We start from the raw sequence: 21,465 nt of genomic DNA, 5'->3' as shown, positions 1-21,465 counted from the left end.
CTCTTCATTCAGGTTGGACTCATTGCTTATTGTAATCTTCCTGGAATTGTTTGGAATCACTATCTGGACAATTATTTGATTTAAATAAATCAAAAATCTGCTTGGTACGATTCTGATTTGGCTGTGTATGATTATTTATTTCCAGTACTCTTTTCATGTACTTGTTCTTCAATTATTACTTGCTGAAAAACTATCAAAAACACAAAAAAAAACAAACCTTCTGCAACTTCTGTCTATTCTCTAAAACCATCAAAGGAAACACAGGAAAATATAGTTTATTAATTTAAAAACCACAGCAGATCAGCAAGTGGATCCATCAGGGATCTTTCAATTAAAGATTAAAGGTATGTGTTTATCCTTTACCACCAATTTGATCTGCATTTATTAGACTAGGGTTTCTGCAGATTTCATGCATCTAATTGACATCAATGACAAATTTGCTAACATGAATAAGAACTTGTAGAACCATTTTTTACCATATCAATATATAAGAATATATTGAAATGATTGATTCGATGTTGTAAATAATTAAGGAGAGGAATACTCCTTATATACAAGACGATCTTTCCATAACAAAAACGATCAAGAATAGAAACACGAAAGACAAAGGAAACTTCCTAAAACTAACTAAAGAAGAAAGACATAAACAGAAGTTTCCAAATACTATCTAAATGACTAAGATGACCATTATATCAATATTACAATATTATTTTAATACCACATGATACTAACCCATTTAAAGGACTCCTAATAGATGTTTTTACCACAATACAATGAGAAAAAAAACACATAAAAATGGAGTAATTGGACATAATATCTAATGCAGCTAGAGATTAGTGATTTAGTGTATTCCATGATCTAAACTGAAAATATCATTAAACAAATAATATTCATGATGTCAAGAACTGTACTAGTTGACTGTTGTACATTGGTTCAGCTTATCAAGCACAAGTGTATGATGACATTATTATCTTGTTACAATGAAATGAGGCTATTTTACATTTCATATAGATGCAATGTTTTTTTCCAAGGAAACAACAAACACTGAGGAGACTGATTCTATGCGTGGCTCAGTGCTGCACACTAAATGAATGATGTCACTGTACAAAATAACTTGTAAAGAAAAGTAGTCTCTACATGCCTTGTTGAGAACCCTAAAACGACATTGAATGCTTGCTTGAGAGTAATTCTTCACTTCCTCCAACAAGACTTTAGCAGGCTTGTCAACCAAAGGAGAACATAAAGGTAAAATCCTTGAAGAAAGGAATTCACTGAACCTGTAGAATTCAAACATTATAGGCCTGACTAAGAATTGCAGAAAACAGATTAGCTTATAGCCAGGGCAAAAAAATCTTCAGAATATTGAAAACAATCAAAATAAATAGGCTTAAAATGTAAAAGACCATAAGCCCAGGCATTGATATTCACCTCATGGTTTTCCCCTGACAATCTCCATAACCTTTTTCTGCCTCATGAACAATTGCACCTTTCAAGTGTTTGTCCCGTAAAAGCTATAAGAAGAGAGTTGAATCAGCACATGCAATCCATTTGCTGGACAAAGAATAAAAAATGAAAGACCTAGATATCATATCAGCAGTAGGCTGCAGAGTGAAAAAGCACTTGATTTCTATGAAATTTGTGTATGAAAATGAAGTTTCACTCTGGAGCCATCTGTCTATAGTAAATTCTATTGCAAGTTTGAGATTACTTGATCATGCTAGTTATCTTCATCTCGTACTTGTATTATATGGTAATGTTTGCAAACATGTTGCAGTTTAAAATGTAACGTATATCACATGAACTTAACACCTATCCTAGCACCAACAAAAACGATAGAAATACTTTGATTAAGGTTCTGTAGATGTCCACATGTTTAGACAATTGCCTCCTAGCTAATGAGCAACCAAAACCTCACCATCCATGGAAACCATGAAATGACTACCTTAGTTTGAAATATACTTTTCTAATTGCTAACTTAACTCCAATTTTGCATATGACTTCCTGTTTCACAATGTGGTGTGATAAGCTAGACATTTACTACAAGATGCACAAGAGATGAATATAAAAATAACTCAATAATAATTCAAAAGACAAACTGAGCATTGAAGATAAAAATCCCTTAGTTTTACAGCACATACTTACCATAGTATTCCATTCAATATTTTGCGCTGCAACTCCAGCAGTGTTAGAAAGCAATCTAAGATCTCTTGATTGACATATCATGCCAGGCACTCCTGGTTGCATAAAACCTGTAAATTCAATATAGAGATTACAGTATTATGACTTAAACAAATGCTTAATATTCAATATATCATAGTCCAGGTAATATATAATATATTTATACCATCATCATTTATAGCCACCAATTGCACATAATCTCTGTCGTTATTCAAACTTTAAATTGTAAATCCAGAAGAAAACAATGAAAAGGTAGCTGTCCATTTGTCTATTGGATATTGAGTTTCAATCATAGAAGACCTTCCAATGAAACATACAATACAATAAGTAATCATATTATAGCATTGATATAGCTACCCTCCTGAATCTGAAAAGGACTTTCCTGCTTGCACAAAGGATATATTCCGAATAGAAATCACAACTTGAAAAGGTTAATAGAGTTGTGTTTACAGAAATACTAATTACAAAACACAGAAAACCACATTTCATAATTAATTATGTCATCTCTTCTAGTCTATATGACAAACAGTGTGGGATTAACAAAACAATGATAAGGACAGTTTAGAATTAACTACTGACATGTCAAAGATACCTCTAAGTAAAGGGAAATATCTGAAGATTCTGTACTACTGAAAAAAATCACCTGCATGCCTTCTTTTGGCTAGATCAAAAGGTACTACCTCGAAAATTTGGGCAAAACCTTTGTGTAAATACAAAACATAAAATGTCAAAATGTATTAATATTAATAATATTAATAAAGAATGTGCTCTGCTAGGTTTTGGTGATATTCTGCCTTTTTGTTTTTAGTTTTACTGATTCTCTTTTAGATGTGCACTATTTTCTTTGCTTTCTTGATCTTTGGTTCTGACTTCAATGGCTCGTAGTAAGAAAAAGTTGTCCCCCCTCTCATACATTTAGGGATAGTAGCTGTATCTGGATAATCAATTTGGGGCAAAGAAATTGATGCAGCAATAGCAGCAGCAGCCAAGAAGAAAATAGTTCTACCTACCAAAGGATCAAACTCTTCCATGACAGCCCTCGAGGACTCTCCAATAATTAATCTAGATATTGAGGAATTCAAGAAAAATGTCCCTGGTGTTCAAGGTAGGAGTCTGATATGTTGATACCTGGGCCCTCAGCTTGGAATAGTTGTATTCGTCGACTAGGAAGAATGTAATCAGCATTGTATATCAGCATGTCATATTTTCTCTATGATGTTAGAAAGGCTTTGAGCTCGCTTGTCAAACATTGGATGGTAGTACCGCCGATGAATTTGATCTTTGCTCTTAACATTGAATAAATGGAAAGGATTGTGAATGCTCACCCCACTGCACAAGCAGAGAATATTAGATTTCCTCACCCCGCTGAACAAGTGGAGATTTTTGTATTTTGCTTACCCATTGAATGAGTGAGTGTCATATTTGCTTACCCACTAAATAAGTGGAAGTGCCATGTTTACTTACCCCACTAAAAAAGTGAAAGTATGTAACTTTATATCTACACTCGCAAAATAAGCATGAAATGTTCTTTCTATTCATTTATTGCATAAGTACTCCACTAAAGAAAAGAGATTATCCAGCTTGCCACCAAGTGCACTTCCTTTTTAGTTGTGGCATTATAGTTAAGTGTGTAGTCCTGGACACCGTATGCTCTCACCTTGCCCATCTTGGGAACTGGGTGATCAGAAAGTGTAAAGTACGTTGCAGAGAATCTCATTTATAGCTGAAATTTTTCAAAACAAAAATAACGGCGTATATTATGAAGAACTATAAGACTAAAGAAGAATCACAGCTCTAATCATGTGCAAAGGATTACTTTATAGTTGTTTTTGCTAATGAATCTAATAGGGATGGGGTTTTTGGTGGGGGTCGTTATTTCTTTTGAAACACAAACCTTTTCATGAAGCACAAGCATGTAGAATTCAACTCTTCAAAAGAAATACCCACTCTAACTCCTATCTGGATCCACATGTATGCTCTTCCCCAAGAGTTTTGGTCTCCTTATGTCTTTGAGATGATTGCAAAATCTGTAGGAGCTCAACTGGATATATCAAGACCACAACATAGAAAAGGCCTCTCTATGCATGCAAGGATTTTTGTGGAAGTAAATCTTCCTCCCTCTGCCAAAAAGGTTTACTTTGAAGGGAATGAAAGACTAGAGAAAATGAGGGTTTCACGAAGCCCAAGAAGAAGTAAGCTTCTAGGAATAAAAATCTAGAAATAAAAAGCAATGAAGTATAGAGAAAAGGGTTTCTCCTGAAGACAAGGAAGAAACAATCAAGAAACCTAGTTTCAATTCAATGAAAGGAAGAATAATGATGGAATGCTTGAAAACTACCATTTCAAAGGAGATTAGGAAAACTCATAGGGAATCCAATGGAAACCCAAATACCTCTAAGTCCTCATAGGAAGTGGGAAGACCAAGCTCTAAGCAGAAAGGCAATAAAAGAATTTTACTTCACAAATGCAAAAGCTCTAAGTAAGACAGCAAGAGAGTGGGAAGGGAGATTAGATTTGATTCCTTAAAAATGATAGCCTTTGCAGCTCTGGCTGTAGGACACAATTTCAAATGGTTGATATCTTGGCATGCACCAAGAGATCTATCATTAGTCAATGACAACTAACTATCTGGTTTCATTGGGAGATCTCTCTCCTTGAAACTTTCTCCTCAAACTCATGGTTGGCTTCCGTGCTATCGTCACTTATGGGATGCTAAACCTCAATGTAACTAGTTTACATGATCTAAAATGAGGTGAGAAGAATAATATTGCTGCTAAGATTGACAAATTTTGAGCTGCTTCTTTGTGGCTCAACCTAGATATTGGTTTGTTCAAAGAGGTTCTCATTAAAGCAAGATGTGTTTTTCATGCATGTATGTTTTTGCATACATGCATTGCTTTTCATCCATGCATGCCTACATTGCATTTAGCTATCATGCATGAATGCCTTGCATGGAATGTTTTTCTGTGTATGCACACTTTGCATTTTGCATATGGACATATTGCATGCTTCTAGAAGAGGACACATGCCAATAGATGTGACTACATGCAAGGTAAAAACCTAACTTTAAGAACGTCATCTCTACCTATACCATGTATTGTATAACTATGATTCCCGCATGTAGGTCTATTGTTTTAGATAGTTGTTTTACAAATTAGTTACCTTCTTTTCTGCATGTTTAGCTGAGTTCATATTATTTGACCTGCAAATTAAATAAAATTTTCTGATTTATTCTGATAATAACCTGTAACGTTGAGAAATAGGGTTCACTAGTTTATGCATGCAAACTATGAATCAAACCTATTTATTACAACAACACACTTAGAGGGAGAACGAACTCAATAGGCTCAACCTCAAACTTATTAAGAAAGGGTTGAGCACAAGGTGAATTCAATTCTCCTTGATTGAGTTGAAAGTGATTATTGAAATGATATGAATTGGATGCAAGAACTAGGGTTGATGATGTAGAATTGACAATGATCAGCATGCACAAACAATGTCAAAGCTGATAAGGAGACAAAGTACAGATCTGAAAATGGGAAGCAAAAAGGAACGTGTGGCTAAAATCTAGGACAAAGATACTAGGAATCCTAGACCCAAAATCGTCGGATGCAAACAACATAAATAGTTTCAGAATCAAGATGTCACTCTGAGTATCTCCGTGAAATTTTGTCGGAAAAGAATTGGACATTGATGCTAGGTAGGTGTTTTTACTTCTTCAAAATCAGGTCCTGTGCATCTCATTCTACTCTTTTTAGATCTATATTTGTTGTCTTCAAATCCTATCACCTGCAAACAAGAGGCAAAAATGTTGCTGGGTTGATAGGGGTTTGCCTAGGTCAAACCCCGAGCTTGGAATTAACCCTATGATGAATTGAAATGAAAAGGAAAGTGTGCCTTGATAGTGTACAGGCTAAATCTGAAATTAAAATGCTTAATTGAAACGCTATACCTTTATGAATCTTCTTTGTCTTGAAGTCTTCATGAAAAGGTTGATGTTGTCTTCATAACGTATTTTGTCTGTTCTAGTTACTGACACAAAATATGGATCTTATTGCATTGTTATAAAGTAGTTTTTGTATTTTTCCTTGAGACAGGTGAGACATACCTGAGACGTCTCCTCTCTCTATAGAATCTGAATTCTCAATGTTGGTGATTCCCATAATCTTTCCTCCTCTTTTCTTGCTCACTATTCTTCTTTTCATCCACACACGTAATCCCCTTGTCTATATTTTCAATCCATTGCAGACCTTTGATCTTTTCTAGCCTGATGTTTTGACCATTATAATTTATGTGACATCCCCCACCCTTATTCCTTGAAGGTTATACTTCATTTATATCCCTTCTTCTAGTGACGAGGCATGACTCCTATTATTAATAGCGGTTGGCAAGAGAGTTGCGTCTTTGCCTTTGTGTCTTTTGATTATGCTATCTCTATTGATTAGACATCCTTTCTAATTGCTACCTCCATCTCTTCTCATGGATTATCGATCTTGTGATAGTTAACATTCTTTAAATAATATCGATGCCTTAAGATACTAATCCACCATCTTAACAATGCTTTGTTCTCTTAATCCTCACTGACTAATCCCCAAGTGGCGATACTTGGTATTTTAATAGGCTTTCTTGATTTAGTCTTTTACATCTCCTCGCGTATTGCTTGGAATGTACACCCTTGGCCACCTTCTAATTGTGAATCTTACGTAGCATTGGAGAAGATTCCAACTGTTGGTCACAGTTATTAATTATAGGCACTTATTTATAATAGTATCTTGCTGTTTATCGATATTTGTTATCACATTGATTGATTTTAGTCTTCTCTTAATTTATCAATGCATTGATGCCTTAACCATTAATCAATACTTAGCATCTTGTATTCTTAATTAAATCGTTGAAGAGACCTTATGCTGTTACAATTTGGAGTCTTTCTTTCAAATTCGTCTCCTTTGGAGACTTCCTGAATTTGAACCATCTCAACGAACTGTGTTATGAGGATTAATTTTAGACTAGTTTGTTTAGGGATATCACATTGGTTTATTGTTTTGGCCTAGTGTCCATGTTCGGGACATGACACAAGTGAGTATGAAATTGTATAAGGATACAACTTACGACACTACATTCAGCCACCACTTTGGCAGAAGTATGAACCTACGCTCATACTCTTGATAAAGTATAGAATAGCATTGAAAACCGTTCATTAAGATATTAAAGCAGCAAGAAACACCATGCCCCTAAAGACTTAGAATCTTATCAATCTAATATCAAGATAAAAAGAGCAACACATGAAGAGAAGAGAGAAGAAAGGATACGACTTACTGGCATAGTAAGGCTATGCTTACCATGAGTCATGTTGGCACAAAGAAAGATTACAAAGAAAAGCTTTGGTTTGCTAAATAATTTGAAAGTAAATCAACTATGAAATGGGTGTTGCAACATGCACCGAACATGTCATGGTGTGTGATCAAAGTGCACAAAGAGCGAAGTGTATGCCCCCATGTTAAAGCGATTGTGTACGCCTTACCGGGAGCAATTGCTTTAAGGTAGTATACATGCATCCAAAAGACAAGCACATTGCAATAGTGAAATGCCCCCAAGCAAATGCAAATCAAAAGCAATGGTTTACAAAACACAAAGAGAGCACATAAGGGATCCACCAATTGGGGTCAATATGAGCATCAAAAAAATCATGTATATCAAGTATGATTGTAAATTTGTAATTAATTGTGTTGATTGTAACTAGGGTTATATGGGTTCGGATTGCCTTAAGGCAACATCCGAACCCCCTTTAGGACCGGGTCCTATCCTAGGGTAACGTGACCCTATCTTACGCACAATCCAATACCACGCTATGCTAAATACACGCCATTTAATTATTGGCGCCAAAAACCCAAGGAGGCCGACTTGCATTTCAAGGAATAAAAGATGTATATAAATAAGTGACAATTTGCAAGTCAACACACATTCATTCATTTTTCATATATGCGAATGAGAAAACAGCTCTGCTCATCAAGTGCGAATTAATAAGGAAGAAGGTGATTCATCCAGACTTACGCGAATTTGTGCAAGATGACATAGGTGGTGTTGTGCAACTTCAAGGACATAGAAAGAGCAGATCTGCTACACAAATAGATCAGATCTGATAGAAAAGCTAAGTATTGTAATTGTGCATTTTAAGAGGAGAATATATAATCTGACCTGTGGGTCTTTCATGCTGGGTTTTTCCTCCTTGGAGGTTTTCCCAGGGTATGCTTGTTGTCTACTGTTTTATTTCTGATTTATGTTGGCTTATTAAATACTGCAAATCTGATTACAATCTAGGGCATATTTAATTTATGTTGGCCTAATAAATACTGCAAATCTGATTACAACCTAGGGCATAATTAATTATCTAAATCTGATTAACATACCTAAGGTCTAAAATTTACATGGTATCAGAGCTAAGGTGTCATTAACTTCTGATTTTAGCAAATCAATTGTTGCATATAGCTGTTGTTTGTTTTCAGATTAAAGATGTCAGGTTTGAAGGCTGAAGATAGGCTTGAGGGAGCCATTGATTTTGCTGCTTGGAAAGTTCGTATTCTATTGATCCTTGAAGAAAATGACCTACTGAAATTTGTAGAAGAAGAAAGGCTGTCTCCTCCAAAAGATGCTGAAGAGCTGAAACTGTTCAAGAAAGATTCTCTCAAGGCTAGAAGGATCATAATTGAGTCCGTCAAGAATCATCTTGTCGCTGTCATATCAAAGTTTGTATCTGCCAGAGAAATGATCAAACACTTCGAAGGGATGTATGAAGTCAACAATCTCAGCAGGGCTCTTGCCCTAAGATAGCAACTTCTACACATGAAAATGAAAGAAGAAGACTCAATCATAGCCTACTTCATGAAGATCAATGAACTAAAGGACAAGCTAAGCACTCTTGATTGCCAAATCTCAGATAAAGACCTTGTTATGATTGCATTAAATGGTCTACCTGATGAATGGGAACCATTCATTCGTAGCATTGGTGGAAGAGCCGATCGTCCCAACTTTGAGCGTCTTCAATCTGATTGCATCGTAGAGGAATCTCGAATTGAGGTAAGAGGAAAACTCAAGAACTCTCTCAAAGATAATCATGTTCTCTTATCTAAATCTAAGAAAGGTGGTCATTGGAAGAAAGAGAAGAGAAGCAAAGATTTTAGATCCTCCTCCTATGATCCAAGGAAAAAGTCGAGAGATTCCTCTCACATTCGTTGCTTCAGATGTGACAAGTATGGTCACTATGCCAGAGATTGTCAGAATGACCCAAAGGAAAGGGAAGCCAACTTAAATGAAGTTGCCGAACAAAGTGAAGACTACCTTCTTATCTTTGCTCTTTCCAGCAATGTTCCTACGAACAGCAATACGTGGATACTTGACAGTGGTGCCTCCAGACACATCTCAGGATTTCGTGAGCATCTCTCAGATCTAATTGAAAAAGACACCAATCTTCATGTAGTAATCGGTGATGATGCTCGATACTTGGTAAAAGGTTCTGGCACTACCTCTTTAAAACTAGATTCTGGTATTTCCTTACAACTCCGTGATATTCTCTTTGTACCTGGTATTAAAAGAAATCTTATTTCCATTTCGGCTTTAGAAGATAAGGGTTTGCAAATAGCATTTTCTGAAGGGAAAGTACTCACTTGGCCTAAGAAATCTAATTTCAAATCTGCTCGTATTATTGGAGATAGATGTGATAGTTTATATAAGCTTGCAGCTAATCCAATTCAAGCTCTCATTCATGAGACCCCTGAATCATGCGAGATATGGCATAGAAGATTGGGTCATCTTCACTTTCAAGCTCTTCCCACTCTCGGTAAAATGGTCAAAGGTATGCCTAAACTCAGTTTATCTCATGATGATGCTTGTAAAGGTTGTGCAATGGGTAAGAATGTAAAGAATCCCTTTCATAAAAGCGATAGTAGGGCTAAAGAAAGGTTAGAGCTTATTCATTCAGATTTATGTGGTCCTATGACAGTAGCATCTCCTAGCGGTTTTCTATATTATGTTATCTTCATAGATGATTTCTCTAGGAAAACATGGATCTATTTTCTTAAAACTAAAGAGTCTGAAGAAGTTCTAAACAGATTTAAAGAATTCAAAGCCTTAGTTGAAAATACTACAGGAAATCGAATTAGATGTTTGAGGTCTGACAATGGAGGTGAATACACCTCAGGTAGCTTCTATGACTTTTGTGTTAAAGCAGGAATTAAGAGGGAGTTTTGTGTTCCCTACAACCCTCAGCAAAATGGAGTTGCTGAAAGAAAGAACAAGACCATTGTTGAAGCTGCAAGAGCCATGATACATGATCAGAACTTGCAACCTTTTCTATGGGCAGAAGCATCCAAAACCGCAGTTTATATTCAGAATAGATGTCCTCATCGAGTCCTAAAGGATGTGACGCCTGAAGAAGCCTTTTCAGGAATCAAACTAGACATCAGTCACCTAAGGATATTCGGAAGCCCTATGTATGTTCATGTGCCTAAAGAAAAACGAACCAAGCTGGATCCATCTGGAAAGAAAGGCATCCTAGTAGGATACAGCGAATCCTCCAAAGCCTTCAGGATCTACATTTCAGGACAAAGGTATGTTGAGGTAAGTAGAGATGTAACTTTTGAAGAAGATATTGCTTTCAAAAGATCTAAAGGTTCATTAACCAACAATAATGATATGGTGATGGAAAAACAAGATTCAATTGTTGATGCTAACCCTGAGTTACAGGAGGAGTCTACTGATCTTCCAGATCAGGAAGTTCAGAATGACTCATTAGAACCCATGCAATCTACTGATATACTTCAGGATATTGTGGTCTGCAAGAAGAGGCCACTTTGGGTTAGAAATACGATTCAAGATGTTGAAGGGTTTGCTGCTCCCAGATGTCAAAAGCTGTCTAGCCGGAAGGAATCTGCGGTAACTGATCATCAGTCACTGAGAGTTTGAGAAGCGTAACTGCCTCCCGATTGCGTTCATCAAACTTATCTTGATCTGCACCAAGTGTACCAGGACTGAGCTCTTTTCCCAAAACAAGCTGGTCAAGATGCCTATATTCAAAAATGGTCAACATACGCTGTTTCCAGATGTTGTAATTGTTGCCATTAAAGCGTTGACTGCCTTCTAACATCAGGTTGGTTAGAGAAGCCATTTGCACGTTTCCCAAAAAAAATTCCCGGCTGACCCAGAAAAATCCAAAGACAACCCAAAAATGCGTGCGAAAAACCCAGAAGGAATCTGCTGTCAGAATCTGAATCCGCGGGCTCGAAAATTGAGGCACAAAAATCGAGACACCCAGAAAAAACGGACAACTACCCAGATTGGTGTTCGAAAAACCCACCAAGAATCTGCAAGAAAAATTGATTTTCGATAAAAAACTGGAAGGTTAACACCTTAATCGAAAATTGCAGAGGGTCGTGGAATCCATGATTTGCTTCAAAAAAATGGCGTCGCCGAAGGTGCAGGTTGCAGGTTGCAGGGCGCGGGTTGCAGGTCGCGCATTGCAGAGGGTGCGGGTTGCAGGTCGCGACGCTTGGAGGTGGCGACGCTGAAGTTTGCAGACGCGCGACGCCGAACACAGGTTGCAGACACACGACGCCGAACAGACGCCGAACGACGCCGAACACAGGTTCCAGACACACGATGCCGAACACAGGTTGCAGGTCGCAAAAAACAGGAGCTAGGCAACGGCAAAAAAACCTTGAAGGATTTTTTTTATTTTTTTTTTTAAAAACAGAAATAATTTCGAAAATTTCCACTAATTGGAAATTAGAATTAAAAAATTTTCGAAAAAAAATTTCTCCTATAGCTCTGATACCATAAAACAAATGCAGAAGCATATGGATTTCAAAGAATTGATTGATTAACAGAATGAGCAAGACGCTCATAAATAATACAAGGATATTTACAAGAATAGCAAGTTTCTAATAAGAAACTGTTGAGAAGATCGAAGACGATCTAACTAAAATAGAATATACACTATTGAGCATTAATACTAAAATTAACATTATTTTAATATTCTATTACAGGGAAGCAATGTGGCTTCGTAAGCTCCTTGTTGGATTATTTGGTCGAGCCAATGATCCTACCACCATTCATTGTGATAATCAAAGCTGTATAAAGATGTCAGTAAATCCCGTATTTCATGATCGGTCCAAACATGTGGAAACACACTATCATTGCATTCGAGATATGGTGCAGAGAGGCGCCATTCATCTAAAGTACATTAGCACAGATGAACAGATTGCTAACATCCTCACCAAACCTTTATCCAGAGTGAAGTTCGAGTACTTCAGAGATAAACTTGGTGTCATGGAAAACGGAACCCTGATTGAGAGGGAGCTTCAATCTCAGTGACTATTTGTAGCACTTTGAATCATTTCTTGCTTGTGTGCAAGAATGATTTACATCCAATCTATGCTTGTGTGCTATATGTATAATTGTAATAATGTAAAGACCCACTGGTGTATTACACTTTCTATGCTTGTGTGCTAGAACCATCCTATGCTTGTGTGCTAGAACCATCTTATGTTTGTGTGCTAGGTGGAAGATGTTATTCTATGCTTGTGTACTAGATCCATTCTATGCTTGTGTGCTAGATGAAAATTAAAGGTTCAGATTATGTATTCTCCTCCTCCCTAGTTAAGAGGGAGTGTTGATCGTAACTAGGGTTATATGGGTTCGGATTGCCTTAAGGCAACATCCGAACCCCCTTTAGGACCGAGTCCTATCCTAGGGTAACGTAACCCTATCTTATGCACAATCCAATACCACGCTATGCTAAATACACGCCATTTAATTATTGGCGCCAAAAACCCAAGGAGGCCGACTTGCATTTCAAGGAATAAAAGATGTATATAAATAAGTGACAATTTGCAAGTCAACACACATTCATTCATTTTTCATATATGCGAATGAGAAAACAGCTCTGCTCATCAAGTGCGAATTAATAAGGAAGAAGGCAAATTCATCCAGACTTATGCGAATTTGTGCAAGATGACATAGGTGGTGTTGTGCAACTTCAAGGACATAGAAAGAGCAGATCTGCTACACAAATAGATTAGATCTGATAGAAAAGCTAAGTATTGTAATTGTGCATTTTAAGAGGAGAATATATAATCTGACCTGTGGGTCTTTCATGCTGGGTTTTTCCTCCTTGGAGATTTTTCCAGGGTATGCTTGTTGTCTACTGTTTTATTTCTGATTTATGTTGGCTTATTAAATACTGCAAATCTAGTTACAATCTAGGGCATATTTAATTTATGTTGGCCTAATAAATACTGCAAATCTGATTACAACCTAGGGCATAATTAATTATCTAAATTTGATTAACATACCTAAGGTCTAAAATTTACAAATTGACCTCATCCCTCAAAGGTAGTGGAACTATGAGCACAATGGAAGAAGAGCACATAAGATGAATAACAAGAGTCTTTTTGGGTCAACATGGAAGGGACCTATTGTGACCTAATCACACATCGCCCCATTGCAAATGAGGACCCCATTGTTTTTACTACTTTTTCAAAAAAAATTGCTTTCTTTTGTTTTTTTTTGTAAGTTTCATTTTCATGAATCTTGATGAGAAAATGAAAAATGAGCAATGTTACATTGAAATGAAGGTATGAATATGCATTTGCAGCCAGTAAACGTGGTTGCAAATGCATATTCATACATTCATTTCAATGTAACATTGCTCATTTTTCATTTTCTCATCAAGATTCAAATTTTATTTTCAAATTTGTTAACTAATAAATTAGGCTGAAACTAGGCACTTATAGAATTTACATTGTTTATTGCAGTGTCACAATGAGCTCTCATGACATGAGTGAGGATGAGGTAGAGATTCATTCTCATAGTGAAACTAAATCAGAATATGAACTTGATGCTAAGGTGGGTAACTATGGGGCTGATCCTGAACCCCAAACTAGTTCCATGGCAAGTGCAGAAGCTAGTGTAGAGTGCCCATCCGCACTCCTAGAAGAGTATGCTAAGGGTCCTTATGATCCTAAATCTCCTCTCAAACAATTTGCAACAAAAATATGAGGTATGTCAAATACAAGTGGTGGCACAAGGAAGTCGAAATACAACTTTTGCGCTCTAGAATGGTATGGCAGCATTACTAGAGTTAATAAACACCTCCTTTTTATTCGAATTAAAGGTGTGGACATATATACTTTTTGGGAAAAAGCAGCAAACATCAAATATAGAGCTGAGATCAACAAGCTTTGGGGTGTTCTTGATGATACTGCAGCTACAATGCCTGTTACTTTGTCTCGTAGGACACATGTACAGCAAAGCCAGCCACAAACTTCTAGTCATACTTTGCAAACAAGAGTAGGAGTGGTGTCAAGGCCTTCTTCCACTTCTAGTTCCATGGCCTATGTAGGAGAGGGTAAGGGGAAACGCAAGTTTCAAAGTAACCCCATAACTGAATTATTCAATGTGCAATTGAAGGATGAGATAGATGATGCCATTGGCAAGTTTTTCTTTGCCAATGGCATCCCATTTCATGTAGCCCGATTTCCTTATTATAGGGAGATGATATTGATGGTGACAAGGGGAGAAGAATCATCTATGCCACCTGGTGAGACTAAATTGAGGACCACGATCTTGGATAAGAACTATTCCAAGATCAATGTTTTGAAGATGAAGGCATGTTGGGTGGAGACTGGATGCAACATGGTCATGGATGGGTGGACAGACATCAGACATCCTCCACTCATCAACATCATGGTTACATGTGTAGAGGGCCCATACTTTCTTAGGCCAATTGATTGTACAAAGCATTGCAAAGATGTTGATTTTTTATTTCGGGTCCTCAGGGAGGCTATTGAGGAGGTTGGGCTGCAAAATGCAGTCCAAGTAGTGACAAATGCAGCACATATGTGCAAAGCTGCAAGAAAATTTGTTGGGGCATCCTATAGCCATATTTGATGGACTCCATGTTGTGTGCATGCCATGAATAATGCACTAAATGACATGGCGAAGATTAAATGGATTAGAGGAGTGGTCAATGATGCGAGAGATGTGCAGATATTTATCTTTATCTGCAACCACCACACTTCATATGCACTCTACAGGAGTTTCTCAAAGGAGGAGTTCTTAAAACCTGTTGAAACCAGATATGCATCCTATTTCAGTCTCTTGGAGAGAATGAAATGAGTTGCAAGAGGCATTGCAACTCATATTAATGACAACATATTGGAATCGATGGGCCAAGTCCAAGACAAAGTAGGGGAGTAGGGTGAAGGATATAGTGAAGAGTGATGTGTTTTGGGGTGATGCAAAATACACAATCTCCATCATTGCTCCAGTTTTCCAGGTCATCAATTATGGGGATGGGGATGCACCTAACCTTGGAGAGGTGTATGAGTGCATCGATTTTATGTTTGACCAGATGAGGGTTGTTGTGCAAGTGAAAAGCCCTGCTTTAGCATTCTACAATGAGCACATTCACCCAATCATTAAACAAAGATGGGATAGGCTCAACACTCCCTTGCATATGGTTGCCTTTGCATTGAATCCTAAGTGGTACACAACTAGGCCTGATGAGGTGAAGGCAACATTCTTTAAGTGCATTGATAAAATGCATGATCCTCATAATGCCAGCACAATACGCACTAAATGGACAGAATTTGCCACTCTTAGGAGTTATTCTGGCACAACTAAGATGGATGTAGGAACTCTGGCACAGAAGGACCCAATATTGTGGTGGACTTGTCATGAACAAAAGTCTTTGACTACCACTTTAGCTATTCGTTTGCTATCTCGGGTTTCTAGTTTTTCAGCTGCTCAGAGGAACTAGTCTACCTATACTTTCATCCACTCTCTTAAGAGGAACAAACTTACCTCTAGGAGAACAAAGAAGCTTGTGACTATACATAGTGCTTTGTGTCTCATTGATCGCAAGACACTTGTGTACAAAGAGAGTCCAACAGCATGACGAGATGTATAGCCAGAGGAGCCATCCCAAATTGATGAGGATGCTATGACTTCAGATGCAAGGCTGGTTGGTGTTAGTTTGTTGGATCTTGACCATGAGGAGTCTAGTAGTTTGGTGGATCCTGACCATGAGGAGTCCAGTAGTTCCAATGATAAGAAGTTTGGAGATGATTAGAGGCCTCCCTTCACTACATTTTGACATTTTGTAGTTTGTACTTATTTTGATATCATGCTACTCATTGTAATCATCTTTATGATATTTTTGATACAATGGAAATCTCCAATTTGTCGATTTCATTTGTCAAATGTTATTTAGTACTCAAGTATTTAAAATTAAAATGAAAATCTTAAATCTGAGAATTCAGTATTTGCAATTTTGTTATTTTATTAACTTGCCAAAGTTTCATTTGAAATGTAGTTCTTATACATCTTTTCATAACTAGTTTTTAAAGGACTATATGTATATCAGCACCAACCCCCGCCGTCCCCAAACTTAGGCCCTTGGTCCCCAAAACACGTCCCTCCATCCCCAAAACACGTCCCCCCATTCCGAAACTCAGTGGAATATTGTGTTAATGTCTTGATAGCTGGTTCTTCGTATAGCCTTTTTAGTGAGGGGATTGTTGAGAAATTGGGAGAGCTCATTATCATCTTGTATAGAAAAAGAACTAGACTGCAAGAGTCGAAGATGGCGAGGCTGACTATCCCATAGGCTATTTAATGTTTAGCCTAGTGGACGTTATAAGTTTTCTTCTTCTTATCTTCAATAAAAATATCTTCACCTCTCTAAATCAGACTCATACTCAAAGAAACTGACAGTAAAGTTACCATAGTGGTAATTATGTCTCCCTCAATAGGTAACTGCCTCTATGTAAAGGAGGAAAGTCGAACTTGCTGGCTTTTTTGGGAACTGCACTGGCACCTGTAACTGCTAGTAATTTCTCTGAGATAGTATGTTTCATCTTGTAGGTAGGCTACATGCCTAAGGGAATCAATAAATTCTGTAAAAAGTCTGCAAATTCTAAAAATTAAAACCATGAACTGCTGTTATACAGCTATGTAATTGGCTTTATTCAAATTTGAATGACTCTTGTTCTGTATTTGTGATATCTCAAATGTTATACTTCCAAGTTGCTGACATAATTTGCTTGTTGTGAGTTGAGCTGCAAGTCCCTTGGCTGTCTTTCATTTGACACCTGGATTTCAACTGCATTAAGTCACCATCATTAGGACAGCTTTTTCGTGTCTCTAGGGATAGATACCAAAATTAAGAGACAAGGTCTAGTTCATGGTGTCTTCTGCATCTTAAAAAAGAGTTCAAACTAATGTGCCGCCTTCAATAACAATTCATTTATTAGATCTCCATTTTGTACATTTGCACCTATCATTTATTACTACTGAGTGGATCTCCATTTTGTACATTTGCACCTATCATTTATTACTACTGAGTGTCTATGGATGTTAATTTGTTTATGGATGCTAAAACAATTACAATTCCACTACATTGTGAAGAGAGTGTAAGAGCAATTGTATTGCCTCTCGTAATTTCTTCCCGAGGCTGTGTTTCTATAGCTTCAATCATAATTAATGAGCATTGAAAACAAATTATCACTAAGAACCTTGATGATCTGCAGTTCAAGTGGCAACAATTATACTGAGATTGTTCTTTAATAGAGAATTTGTTCCAAACACAACAAAACAATTATGCATGAGCGTTTTACTAAAAATTAGAAATTACACAAGCATTCCAGAAAAATGCCTTTGCACTCACTTTGTAAACATGAATTGCAACTAAGAAGACTGATGCAGCAACCTTTAGATTTCTGGAATTTAAAAGTCTTTGTCCTCCTGTACAAACTCATGCAGAACCTTGAAAGCAACAATGTGCCTCGACTGAGATCAATACCATTTTTATATGGTGCCATGGAACATAATCCCCCAAGTATGTGCCTCCTCTCAACTATAAAGTTTTGTTGAGCAATATATATCCCCTGCATCATTCCAGAAATTGTACTCTCCGGCATTCATATCATCTTGTTTGAGAAGAAACCTATAAAATATAGAGGGCAAAAAAATCATCAACTCCAAACCTAGCTGAAGCAGAAGTGATCAAAGTACCTTCAATGTCTTTGATACATAACAACAAGCCACAGTGCAAGACCAAAAACTTAAGAAAATTGAAACAAAGCAACCAAAACTCTAAGAGAATTCACTTTAACAAGGGAAAGAAGATGCTCTTGAGTTTGCTGCCCGTTCTTATTCTTTAGTTTCTCAAATATATCTTGCTCTAAAATGCATGGCTTATTCCAGAAATCAGAAGAAAAACAATAAAAAATCCTATATTAGCATTTTCCCATGATGATGCATGTACAGATATAAAATGGAATCGGATAGTTACTTGACCAAAATATGAGGCTCCCTAAGTTCAATGTTTTGTCTATTTTCAACCATTGAATTAAAATAAGTGAAATTTTTAAGCCTAGAAAGGTTTTATTCGGAGTGCTCGGTTTCTTTGCATGATGGAAGTTTTCTCCCGAGCCTCTGTTTCAAAGTTATATTTTTTAAGAATCTAATAAATATTTTATTAAATTAATAACACTACTACTAGTACAGTTTAGTGGGCTACATAAAATCCACTTTACTAGAACATCATAAACTCTGCCTTGCCTAAGAACTCGTACTCATCTTGGATTTAGATATTTTGGAAATGTCTAATGATGAACAAAAAGTTAAAAACCCATACAGAAGATATTGGTCTTTATATGTATCAGTTTCTTGTGACGCAACCTTCAATTAGGCAGGGTTCAAGAGAATTGTAGTTTGTTGGGAAAATGGAGTTGTTCACTCATACCCGTGATATATGATATAAGTAGAGATAATGAAGTAGCTGACACATGGCATGCATCCCATTAATCAGATAAGGAAGGTTGGTTACATCTGTGAGTTAGTAATATCGCAGCACACATAACCTGCATATAAATTAATATGAATACAAGGAGGTGTGAAATTCATCCGTATCCATGGAATTGTGATGTAAATGGAAGTTATGACGTGGTCAGTAAGAGGTGCTTATGTCCTTAGTTGCGTGGGTTAGTATTTAGTGGTGCACTTGTTCTATATGTGTTAAGGAGTGTTAATTCACTCACATTCATGATATTGCTATGAAAATAGAGATTATGATGTGACTGGCAAGTAATGCTTGTACCCTGATTACATCAGTTAGGGTTTTGCGACACACTTAATCTGTGAATACCAATAGAATGCTATTCACTAGCATCCCTGATATTGCAATGTAAATGGAGGTTAGAAAGTGGCTAACAAGTTGTGTTTATACCCTTAGTTATGTGGGTAAGGGTTTTGTGGTGGACAAAATCTACATATACAAAGGGGTGCTAATTCACTTGCATCCATGTTATTGAAATATAAATGGAGGTTATGGAGTCGCCAAAAGTTTGGGTATTGTGATGTACATAATCTGCTTGTAGCAAGGGATGATAATTCACTCTCATCCATGATATATTTATATTATGATGTAAATGAAGTCTATGAAATGGCCAACAAGTGGCGCTTATTCCGTTAGTTAATGTGGGCTCGGCTTTTGTGGTGTACATAATCTGCACATGCAACAGGGAGTTAAGACACTCACATCAATGAGATTGAGATGTAAATAGAGGTTATGGAGTGGACAACAAGTGAGGCTTATAGCTTGAGTTACTGTGGGTTGAGATTTTGTGGTGCACATAGTCTGCCTATCCCAATGATCTTGTAACGTAAATGAAGGCCATGAAGGAGCCAATAAGCAGTGCTTATTTTCTCGGTTAAAATGGATTAGGGTTTCATTCTACCCGCGATCTGCATTTACCGATGGTGTAAAATCACTAGCGTGGATGACATCTTAATATAAATGGAGATTATTTAGCGACCAACATGTGGTTTTTATAACCTTAGTTACCATGGCTTGAGGCTTATGGTGCACATTATCTACATATTCGTTGTAATATAATGTTCGTCTGTACATAACAAGGGCCTTCCCGCAGCGTTCCAGGCTTTCTACCAACCTATAAAAGTTTGCCAATATGCTAAACAGAGCATAAGTTTAAGAAACGGGTTTCTTTTCTCCTGCTCTGAGTCTTTCAAAGAATCGGCATAGAATTTGATTTTGAAGAGCAATGAGCTATAGAAAAAGCAGAGATACAAGCAGGAAACTATGGCAGCTAAATCCAACAGAATTTACACGCTAGCATCGGAAAAACTATCAAGCAAATGTAGCACCACAAACTCATTTACACATTTAGACATACGGATTTCGCGACATTGTAAAAAAAATACCTCACAGATTTGCTTTAGTTATGCCACATTTTAACCTGGAATAATTACACTACACATTTTTTTCCATGATATTGGATTCTGTATTTACTCAGCTCGCGCATTATATTACATGGCATAATAAAAAATTATCAGTACATTCAACCGATTATAGCTAACGAGATTACCTGACATACGGCACTCGGGTTGCAAGTTCGCTCCCAGTTGCCGTCCTAGGCTTTTATTTACAGTTTCAGCGTAAACGCAAAAATTTTAACGATTAAAATTACGATAAAGACTTGAAGCGAAAAGATGAGTAAAGCATTTGCCCCGTTAGTACGTAAATGCGGATTGTTGAGGATTTAAAACTTATTTGGTAACAGATACTCTCTTTCCTGCGGACTGTTTAGTAGCCACATGATTCGTCTGAATAATGCGTTCTAGTTATGCTTTTCATTTGTAGGAAGGAAATAAGGGAAGGTAAGCAGTAGTGCTAGGGAAGCCCAAAAGTCATCCTATGATGATGTTTTTTTCTTTAGATAAGTTTATTCCTTGGTAGGTATTTGTTGTCATTATTTTGTTTTGTTTTTTTTTTTCTTCTTCTTCTTTTAAGTTTCATGTATTTTTAGGTTTTGATGATATTTTAATTAGCATATTTATATTTTTTAAAATATATAAATTACGTATAGAAATAGAAGATATTTAAGATATGCAATTATTTTAACGAAATATCAATTTTTTGAAATTGTAATAATTTAATTAACTTTTTAATGTTGGAAAGGATAATACTAGCATACTTATATTTTAAAAAAATATCAAAAGATATCAAATTTGAAAATATTTAATATTCATACATAATAGTAAAGAGTTGATTGTAATGAGATTGACGTGAAATGGTTCAATAAATCCTTTAGACTACTGAAGGAAAATTCAAAATGTAAATCTTTAACATTTGATTTAAAATGTTATTAATTATATATAAATATTAGATTTAATATGTGTGATAATTATTTTCTCTATAAAACGAATCTT

At 36.5% G+C, this 21,465-nt stretch overlaps 1 protein-coding gene across 4 annotated transcripts in view; it reads right to left on the bottom strand.

The window, feature by feature from the left end:
* LOC131039040 (ATP-dependent DNA helicase homolog RECG, chloroplastic) overlaps window positions 1–20,900 on the bottom strand; it is a 308,039-nt gene extending 287,139 nt beyond the window's left edge. The window contains exons 1-5 of one of the 4 annotated variants that reach the window (XM_057971683.2): window positions 20,622–20,900; window positions 17,900–18,178; window positions 2,143–2,249; window positions 1,429–1,511; window positions 1,142–1,277 (exon numbers count right to left, since the gene is read on the bottom strand). In XM_057971683.2, coding sequence (XP_057827666.2) covers window positions 1,142–1,277; window positions 1,429–1,511; window positions 2,143–2,249; window positions 17,900–18,152 — 579 coding nt within the window. In that variant the 5' untranslated portion in view covers window positions 18,153–18,178; window positions 20,622–20,900. Of the gene's footprint in view, window positions 1–1,141; window positions 1,278–1,428; window positions 1,512–2,142; window positions 2,250–17,899; window positions 18,179–20,457; window positions 20,479–20,621 lie in introns of those variants that run through there. The other 3 variants (XM_057971686.2, XM_057971685.2, XM_057971684.2) reach the window with 3 other exon arrangements.
* Between the last annotated feature and the right edge of the window lie 565 nt (window positions 20,901–21,465).

Source organism: Cryptomeria japonica, chromosome 6 (genome assembly GCF_030272615.1).
Source record: "Cryptomeria japonica chromosome 6, Sugi_1.0, whole genome shotgun sequence".
NCBI lineage: Eukaryota > Viridiplantae > Streptophyta > Pinopsida > Cupressales > Cupressaceae > Cryptomeria > Cryptomeria japonica.
This window is presented reverse-complemented; position numbering and strand designations above follow the sequence as displayed.